This window comes from Aplidium turbinatum, chromosome 5, assembly GCF_918807975.1.
Source record: "Aplidium turbinatum chromosome 5, kaAplTurb1.1, whole genome shotgun sequence".
Classification (NCBI taxonomy): domain Eukaryota; kingdom Metazoa; phylum Chordata; class Ascidiacea; order Aplousobranchia; family Polyclinidae; genus Aplidium; species Aplidium turbinatum.
This window is the reverse complement of record NC_137476.1, coordinates 3872457-3882405: the sequence shown is the minus strand read 5'-3', so window position 1 is coordinate 3882405 and position 9949 is coordinate 3872457. Positions and strand designations below refer to the sequence as shown.

The 9949-nt window shown below is 37.3% G+C and overlaps 1 protein-coding gene across 1 annotated transcript; it reads right to left on the bottom strand.

Annotated features, from left to right (window-relative positions):
* Nucleotides 1-2010: 2010 nt before the first annotated feature.
* Nucleotides 2011-9949, bottom strand: LOC145771358 (protein disulfide-isomerase A6-like). Its single transcript, XM_082583112.1, has 10 exons — nucleotides 9846-9949; nucleotides 9415-9611; nucleotides 7097-7223; nucleotides 6824-6912; nucleotides 6423-6583; nucleotides 6101-6215; nucleotides 5731-5871; nucleotides 3777-4013; nucleotides 3163-3354; nucleotides 2011-2276 (listed from the first exon to the last, which is right to left on the bottom strand). Exons 1-10 carry the CDS (start codon nucleotides 9859-9861, stop codon nucleotides 2223-2225), a joined length of 1329 nt encoding a protein of 442 aa, XP_082439238.1. The 5' UTR covers nucleotides 9862-9949; the 3' UTR covers nucleotides 2011-2222.

Sequence of the window (9949 nt, the reverse complement as noted above, 5' to 3'; positions counted from 1 at the left end):
TTTTTCCTGTGGTGAGAGCAGTCGTATCAGCCATGACTAAATATACTTGGAATAGGTGAACTCTGCAAGCCTCCTGGATGATGGTGCCAAAAATCAGTTCTGCAGTGACCGACACACTTTTGGGAAAAGATTTAACAGCAAGCACACTTTCGTGCTTCATGCCATTATCATCAACAAGTTGGCCCAAGAAAACGTATCGATCTATTTTATCGACAACGCGCCCATCATAACATAGCCTAACTGCATGGCAGAAGCTGAGTTGAGAAGGTTCTCACTTTCCATCAGAGATTTTTCTTTCGTTTTTTGTCATTGGCGGTATACTGTCAAAGGTGATGCAGCCACTTGATCTTTTTCAAGAACCGACCTCATAAGATCTGACTGCTGGCGTACCGAAGTCATCCTACGATCAGCAAGTACACAACTTCTATCATTTATTGAAAAAGAATGTACTTTCTTGTACACTTTTCCCTAACAGCTGGTTTCAGAGGTTCGTATTCCTTATCATCTTCCCAATTCATATCACCATCAGAGTCGCTTTCGCTACTGTGTAGACATCTAACTACTTATGCCAGAAGTGCTAGGTTTCTCTGTTTGCTAAGCACTGGAAGACCAGCTTTGTTCCACATGCCAACTACATCTTTCAGCAGTTCATCTTGCAAATCTTTGAAATGGGGTATTTTCTTCAAAAACTTAGGATTAGCTTCGGCTCTTTCTTCCTCGGTAGGCACTTTAACATTACCCACACGTCGAAGAGTGCCTGCTTTTCAATGTGAAATTGCTTTGTGTTTTAGTCGCAATTTTCCTTATAAACTCCATTGATTGCAGTCATTAAGATCCTTCTTGCACTCAGTTCAGTTGCAGAAGAAAAAATAGTATTAGCAGAGTGTGGGAATCGAACCCACGAAATCGATATTACTACTCCTCTCATCTAACCATTAGGCAACGCTGGTTGTAGCGAAGCATTCAGTTAAATTTTATTGTATCAAAATTTTTCGATCAGAATATCACGTGTCGAGTCACATGACTGAAATCAGCTGAATCGCGAGTACGCTTTTCGACGAGTGGGTAATGTTAAAGTGCCTACCTTCTTCCTCAAGTAAAAATAGTGACCGACTATATCTGATATAAGGGGAAGCACATTTCTCTCGAATTCCTTGAAGTTTTGCATCGACTTACTAATACCTGACCTTAATGACACTTAATCTAAAGCAGGTGAGCAGCATACCTCTTCCTCAACGGTTACATTATTATTATAATAGTAATACCTTCAAATTACCATTTCATCTCTTGCAAAACAAACAAAGACTATTATTACGCAACAGCAGCTTCTAAGATGGAAAAATACAGAAAAACTTTTATCTTGATCACCTGATCTCTGTTCATCAGGAGAAAATAGACCAAAAATCAGATTTTTTGAAGTAACTTTTTTTCTGAAGCACATAGACCTTAATATTCTCTACATCGGGTATAGGAAATCGACCCTTCTGCGCATTTTGATATTAATTTTGTCGATCTATGATGAGTGGTTCCGGAGATACGGCCAAATTTCGAAATTTTGAGGCCTAAAAATTTCAAACCTCGTGGACCACCTCAATATGACGTCGTAATTGAAAAATATTTGGGGGGTAAACTTTTTACCCCAAATACCACCAGATGAGACCCCAGGCATTTTGAATTTCAAAAATGGTGAAAAAATGAAACACCCTAGTGACTACCCAGGCAGCAAATCAATTGTTTTCTACATTAATTCAACGTGTGCATATGTTGAATTAATGATTTGATGTCTGTGTACTGGCCAGTCTCCACACTAATTTGGTCAATCCTACCATTCACGCGCGTTTTTGTTTAATGATGAAGCACGCAGCAGAAATACACTGAGAGTGGGAACTCCGGACGTTGCTGAGCGAGCCAAGTCGATTCTTGTGGTCAGAAGCAACTTTGTGCTACTGAGATAAAATAATATCCTGGAAACGGATTTTGCTGTTTTACTTGACTCAAAGCATTTCACGATGAAAGAAACGCTTCCTTTTAATTTCAAATAAAAAGATCGTAAGTGATTTGCGAGCGGCCAAGTTGCCGGTGTGGTGGCGACACAAGACACTGGAGAAAACTGAAAACTTTTCTATCAACTTAAAAACTGTGCCGGAATTGCACTGTGTTATCCAATATTCGTTTATACTGCTTTCAAAATTTGCTTCACTAAGTGTCGTTGCTGAGCTGCATCATAATTCATCGTCCCATTTGAAATCGCTCAAATCAATGTCTTCGACTTCAACCTGAAATAGAAACGTCGCATGTCAGTTCGCGAAGTGATGATTGGCCACAGTAGAACGCAAAGTGTGGGTCTATATGGAAACAAAGAAAAATCAAGAGTCAACTGCTACGTCAGCACAGGGGCCGACCCAACAAGATTGGTGGGAGATTGCCCCATTTTCCCCCTCTCTGGACCATTCACAACATAAATGGCACCATCGGGAAGCAAGTTTCGGAAAGTTACCATTAAAAAATCCCCTTTGAACTTTGTTTGGTAATTACCGAGGAAAAAAGAGAATAGCAGTAGTGGAATCAAACCCACGTCAATGCAATGACTACCACCGCCCTAACCCTCTGCGTCAAGTCAACCAGTAGCAAGCCGATAAGTTAGTTTAGCTATTATTTGCCTTTTTCTTTTGTTGCTCAAAGAGGATTTTTAATGGTGCCTTTTAGAAAGTTGCCTCCGGGAACGTTCAGCTCGTTATTCCCAATAAAGTTGGAAATATAATCCACTCATTCAATCTTATTGAAACATGTAACTGGTGCATCTATCGAGCCACCGGTTTTAGTTCAAAATGCTTTTCACTGTTCAGGTGCATGTGACGTTCGGACAACATTGCTTTTCTTTAGATGACATCACATGATATTTAAACAGTCTTCTCAAAGAAATTATGAAACAAAATATGACAGGTCTAGCACTGATATAAAAACTTTGCTAAATATATTGTATAAAATCAAATTAACAAACCGGCAAAAATGCCACTAGTAGGGTATAATAACAAAATAAAATATGAAGTTTAAACAAAATACAAAAACAACGCAATTAAAGATAGCTATACCGACAGTTATATGAGTGTAATGTCCTACAGCATATAAAAACTGATACAACATTATTGTATGATGAATCACCTCTGGAGCGTCTTTTCCATCCCAGGGTTCTGTGGTGACGATTTCAGGAAGTTTATCACTTGTCAGAGGATACGTGTTGAGCTTCCCTCGCCCGTAGGTGAGAACATTCAGGAAAGGTCTCAGACCCTCGTCACTGAAGGAGCCTCTGTGAAGCGCATAGACTTCCTTGCGCTTGTTTAGTGCTACAATCGCCTGGACACAAAATGTTCACATCAAAATGAAGTTATATTTCACATAACTTATAAAAGGTGTAGTATATGACGTATTACGTATATGTAGCATATGTAATATATGAGTATATGTAATATATGTAATATATGACGTATATGTAATATATGACGTATTAAATACAAAGCAATAATATTGTACAGTACCACAATAAATAAATGACGTCACTTGAGATACTGAAGCCTGCTAACTGTCCTGAATTTTTTTCACAACATTTGTGTATTAAAGTTATCAAAAACGCTTCGTTTTCTGAAGATTGTGAAAACATGCAGGAAGGCACATTCCCGCTGCACATCATCGAAGCGACATATGATTCTACTAACCAGACGATGCTTCAACACGGCAGACAAAAAAGGTCGGAAACAATTTACGGATATCCAACTCACCGGGTATCCAAATCCTCCAACTTGAAGAGCTTTTTCCAGCTCGGGTTGGACCATAGCCGGTGTCCATGCCCACCCCCACTTCTGCTTCTTGAAGTGCTCTCCAAGACTCTGGAGGAGTTCAAGATACTGGTTTCGTCCTTCCTTCTTGCTGTCCATGAGATCAGGAAGAAACGAGACGACACAAAGATGCGATCCGCACTTCTCTTCAAAGACTTCTGCATTGATCAACTCATCGATCTGCAGACAACGCAGAGATCAATCGCCTTTATCAAATCATAAAACCACCGAGCGTTGCGGACCCCTATTCGAAAGTTCAAGCCTTAAAGCAGCCGGCGGCCATCGCGGCCATGGCCGCTAAGTAGTGCTTGAATGACCGCCGGTGCTGCCTCCTCAGTCGGCCAATTTGGCCGCCGGTTTCTTCTAGCCAATTATTTAATTTCGAAATAGAATGATCGTGGATTAACTGTCGAAAATATGTAGTATCAAAGAGTGGCGCGGAATTAGGTCAGCACGTCATAATCACCACTGTTGTATTTGCGGAAACATTTGCTATTGTATGGAAAATATCCAGCTGCGATCACCAGCTATAAGACTTGTTTGTAATTCCCGACGTTTATTTTAACAACGTGTTAATCCGAAGTGTTAATTTACATCGGCTGGCAATATTGTTGTTTTTATGTCGATTCGATGCTGTCGGACATTGGATCGTTGTTAAAAAGGAGAACTACCCAGACAACAAAATTCATCATTTTTGCCCCGATTTAACGACTGCAAACGTAGAATCAATGTAAAAGTGACGGATTTTGTAGTCTGGGTAGGTTAGTTGCCATCCGAGGGGAAAACACGTGTCTTCAGAGTTGAGAAATGTTTCCGCTGTGGGTTACTTAGTGACTTCACACCCTCAATGGTGACATCATAACAACATAAATCGTCAGGTTTTATGAAAGGCGGTATACAGTTAAAACAATTTACTGAGCAGCGAGCAGTTGGAACAATTTAGTGTCGTTAGATGGTCCCGCAATACCGGATTACAATCCCGATAAAGCAGTTATTGCGTGGTACAACGATTCTATAGCAGGACGTCGCCCAGACTTCAACACTATCAATCATTTTGGCATTGTTGAAAGTTTAATTCTATTTACTTGCGTTATCGTATTTGTATTTTGGCCTCCAAGCACGAAGATTTGGCCACCGAGAAGGAGCTCTCGCGGTAGGCCACGATGGCTGCCGGAAAAAAACACGAGTTTTAAGGCCTGAAGTTCTATAGTATTCTTAATTTACGAGATTAACATTTTGATTCGAAACTTTGGTGATTAACTAGTAGTTAATAGTTAATAACTACTGTATTGCATTGTTAGTGGATAGACAATACTAAATGTAGCCACAGTAGAAAATCATCATCTTTGTGCTGACTCGGTCTCCCAATCGGAAAGCTCCGGGCTAATCTTAAGTAATCTGATTGAACTCATTTAGTAACGGGTCTTCCGTGATCAACTATTACATTATGAAATAGATACATAATTTCGAACGTTTTCGGCAAAACTTTCTGCCCTCTTCAGGAAAATATCTTAATTCATCTAAACAAAACAGTTATTCGTGAAATGTTAATAATAAATGACTGAAATTCAATAAAACTGCACTGACCTGCGTACAAGCAACAACTGACGAACAAACACGGATTTGTTTAGATGAATTAAGATATTTTCCTGAAGAGGGCAGAAAGTTTTGCCGAAAACGTTCGAAATTATGTATCTATTTCATTTCTGTATTAATTTTGAATTATGCAATTCAATGTTATTAAGTTGTTATCGATTGTCTGTCTATGGTTTTTAAAAAGTACCTCTCTACCAAAGCTATACTATTACATTATGATATTGGTTGATACAACTTAATAGTATTCATCATGTTAACTATTCGGCGAATGTCTTTATTTGGAATCGAGTTGACAACTTACTGTGGGTGGATCAATGTTTTCATCATAGAACTCCATCGCTTTATCGACAATGCCGCTGGTGTCTCTACCGCCTTCGTAGTCGATTGGGCCCTCACTCTTGTGACCTTTGCGGAATATTTTGATGGTCGGATAGCCTCGAATCTGGGAGAGTGATGCCACAAGTTTAAAAGTAATTAACAACTTTAAAACTGACTCTTTTTTCACCGACACATTATCTCATTGTGATTCAAGCAAGAAAAAATTAGGGAGGACACAACATTTGTTTATGATTTAAATTGCAAAACATTTCAAGTTTAAACTTGAAGCCAGAAACCTTCATTGCTTGATCGAGGAAGTACCAATAGTGCAATGGCATTATACACATACTCACTCCATACTGGCCCGCAGTGCTCTGATGGACGGTGGCATCCAGTGCTCCCAGTTTCACAGTGTCTCCTGTCTTCTCTTTTACTTCAGTGGCAGCGGCAGCCCATTTGGGAGCAAGACTGCATAAAAAGTAACAAAGAAATGAAATACTTTGCTCAATATACTCTACAATAAGGATAGAAAATAAATGCCAGTGACAATAAATTTTCTCACAAACTTAAACTGAAACTCATTTTGCTTGCAAAAGACAAGTCAATTGGTTTTGAATAAATCAACCACTCAACCTTGAAAATTCAAATGCAGCATCAAAAATCTTTTCCACTTACTTCTTGCAATGTCCACACCAAGGAGCATAAAACTCCACAAACCAAGTTTCATCGCTGTTGAGCACAAGTTCTCGAAAGTTAGAATCAGTTAAAGTGACAACATCATCAGAACTGCCACTTCCTCCAGATCCTGAACCTCTGCTTCCTCCGGATCCACCACCCTGTCACATCATCATTATCATTGCAACGACATCATGCAAATAACTAGTGAATCAAAACAATTAAACAAACCAATCACTGCACAAGAGCTCAATCAAATTTTGCCAATGGTAAAGAATGTTAAAAATATTTGAAAAAATACTTATAATATATAGGCTACTGCACCAGCGTCCAGCGTACCTCATCTAAATATGGCTTGAAAAAATTTCAACTTTAAAATGACAAAATAAAAAAAATCTTACACTTTTTTTCCCTCCACTTTGTCTTTCTTTGACCATATCTCGCAATGCCTTCATGGCTTCATTAGTTATTGACTCAGCATCTCTGCCACCTTGAATACAATTCAATTAGAATTGAAGCTCATAAGTCACAAATTATGAGATTGTTGAAGTTAAAACAGGAAATTGTCAATAAACAATGCAAATGTGATGCATGCGTAGACTGTAGAGCTTCAACAAACATGAACATGAGCAATGAACAAAACATACCCAGATGAAAAATACTTTCACACTTACCATTATAATCTGATGGGCTATTTTTATTGTAACCAAAAATTTTGATAGTGGGAAATCCCTTTATACCATAAGGACCACCCACAGATTGGTGTTTGTCCATATCTACAGCACCAACGTTTGCTATGCCCTGAATGAAAATGAAAGCTAGTCAAAAACATTTCCAACTACAGTGAAAATGAAGCAGTTTATCTTTCTATTATATACTTGTTAAATCAAACTAAGATGCTTTTGAAATATTTCAGTTTACAAAAAACTGGAGAAATAATAATATATAAATCTTCAAATATAGCAAATAGGTATATTTGAAGACCAGGTGACGGGTAATAGATGATAGTTTTGCAAACTAACTTTAAAGCAAGAAATTTCCTAAAGTTCCATAGTTTATCCACCAAAATGAACTGCCTTATGTCATCGATAAAAATATATAAATATGAAAAGATTTATCAATGTTCAAAAGTAATAACTTTGAACCCAGTTTTTCAAAAAATTATTATCAAGATCAGTTTTTAAGACAGGTGTTGACAGATGTTAGTTACATATTAACAATAACAAATATCCTAACTTTTAAATGTTTTCAATGTAAAGATATGATAATGAAAGTATGAAATCTATAATGAAGACAGCATAGAAATGTCACATTTCTATATCCAGTGATTTATAACTAAAATGCAATTGTACCTTTGTAACGTTCAGGTTTAAATTTATCATTTTTATATAAAAGAATAGCTGCTGGTTCACTTATATTGTAAGATTTAACCAGCTTTTTGTGTCTTTTCATATTAACTGCAGCTATATTGACAGCTCCCTGAAAGAAATGTATGCAATTTACAAAACTATCTTTTGCAAAAATCAAAAAACCACAGCATATAGTTGAACAACCAAGCACAGTCAGCCCTGCTGAATCGGTCCACGTTTTATCAGACCACCAGGTTAATTGGACTGTTTTTGCTAGTTCCAAATCTTAATCCACTTTTCTGTGCAATCATGCTATGTTCTTGCAAAGCTATTAGCAGAGATGTACGTATATGCCACAAATTCTATGCAGTAGACTTGCGGCATAGACTTTTTGTTTGCGCTAACGCTTACGGCCATATTTTTTGGATAGTTGTCGCTTGAGGCTACGCCGTAAAGTTTTTGCGGTTTTTTAGCGCATTGAGTCAACGCATACTTTTTAATGTTATTTTTTCTCTACAATACGCCAATACCTTCCAGCGCTGCAGTTGAAAGAATGTTTTCAATGGGCAAAGACATATTGAAACAAAAATGCAGCAAAATGTCAGATGAACACTTTTAGATGCTTGTGTTTCTTTGTAGAAATTCAAAATAAAACTTGTTTGTTTCGAGTGGTTTATACCGTGTGAATGTTTGGCACCTAGCAAACAAAACGAGTTTACGCTAGTGTATGCGCTGATGTCGCCAACTTTTTTTTATATATAAGTTACGTTGACGCATACGGCGTATGGTTTTTCAAACGTTTGCGTTTACGCTGACGGCGTCAATATTTTTTATATGAGCGTACACGCCGTAGCTACAGCCGTACGGCGTACACTACTGGCCATTAGTGGCAAAGATGTCAGATATTTTGTATATTTTTTTAACCCAGTTTTAAGCGCAGTTTTAAGCGCAGTTTCAAGCACAGTTTCAAGCGCAACTAAGAAGTAGCCTAATCACGTTACAAGTTAAAAAAAGCCCAGAAGTAGCCAAATATTTGACAGTTTGCGCAACTTAGTCAAAAATAAAATCTTTAGCTAGAAATGATATATTTATTTTGTGAAATTTAGTTTTAAATGAAATTAACCATAACACAATTCGCAATAATGTCAAAAGCCAATTGAAGCTAGATGCATTTTTTCAATGGCCACCGGTTCTTCATAACATTTTGTTTAAAATTGTTGATGATGTTAGTTTAGTTCATTTTACATAATCTTGTGCAAATGAATCAACACAGAGAAACATGGAAAGGAGTTCAAGTTGCACCAGACATAGGAATGGCAACAAAGCAACGTCACAACATGCAAAAATAATAAAACTTGTTTTTCTTGCTTAATCGTACTAGTTTGGCTTGGTCTCGATGTGGTCTGATTAAGTGGGGTTGACTGTAGTTGAAAATATTTGCCATTGACTTAGAGTACAAGAGAATATATATACATTTGCATTAGCATACTAGCAATAAGTTATTAACAGGACGACAATGACAGATTGTTAGCCAGTTGCAATTTGCATGTCCAATTGAGGCAAACTTACTTTACTAGCCTATGCCACAAAAACTGTTTTGAAATTAATGATGCCAATAGCTAATTATAAAAAATATCCATTACCTTTAAATTTGAAGCTGCCTTTTTCCACTCTGGAGCTAGTTGCTGGCAATGCCCACACCATGGGGCATAAAATTCAACTAACCATAATTCATCGCTGTTTATTACTTCATTCTGGAAACTGGATCCAGTAAGTTCAATCACATCGTCACTTGATGAATACAAGCCACTTGTGAATGATGTTCCAAGTAACAGTAACACTGTATAAAAAAAATTTGATTAATTAATTTTCACAGAGTTGTAGTACCGGTAAATAAACGGTTAAATTTTTTTTGGTCAAATTATTTTCAATTGCAATATATTAAAAAAATTGTTAAGTAGATGCAATTACCTCGATGGTCTAAATATGCACACGGACTCTATGGCCTACATCTATTCATAAAAAAAAATGCAACTACAAAATAATGTATTGGTACCGGTACCGCTTCTCTTACCTGTAGTTATCCACATGTTTTAATAAATACAACACGTACAATAGTCTATAACTAATATCTAAAATGTGAACAGAGGAATGTTAACAGTTAAAAATTGATTTCAA

Excerpts from the sequence above, each read along its gene's own strand:
- LOC145771358 (XM_082583112.1), bottom strand. Across the intron at positions 6,584-6,823 it reads AAAGTGGAGGGAAAAAAAGT|GGTGGTGGATCCGGAGGAAG; the intron begins GTAAGATTTTTT and ends ATGATGTGACAG. Across the intron at positions 2,277-3,162 it reads ATGGAAAAGACGCTCCAGAG|GTTGAAGTCGAAGACATTGA; the intron begins GTGATTCATCAT and ends TTTCTATTTCAG.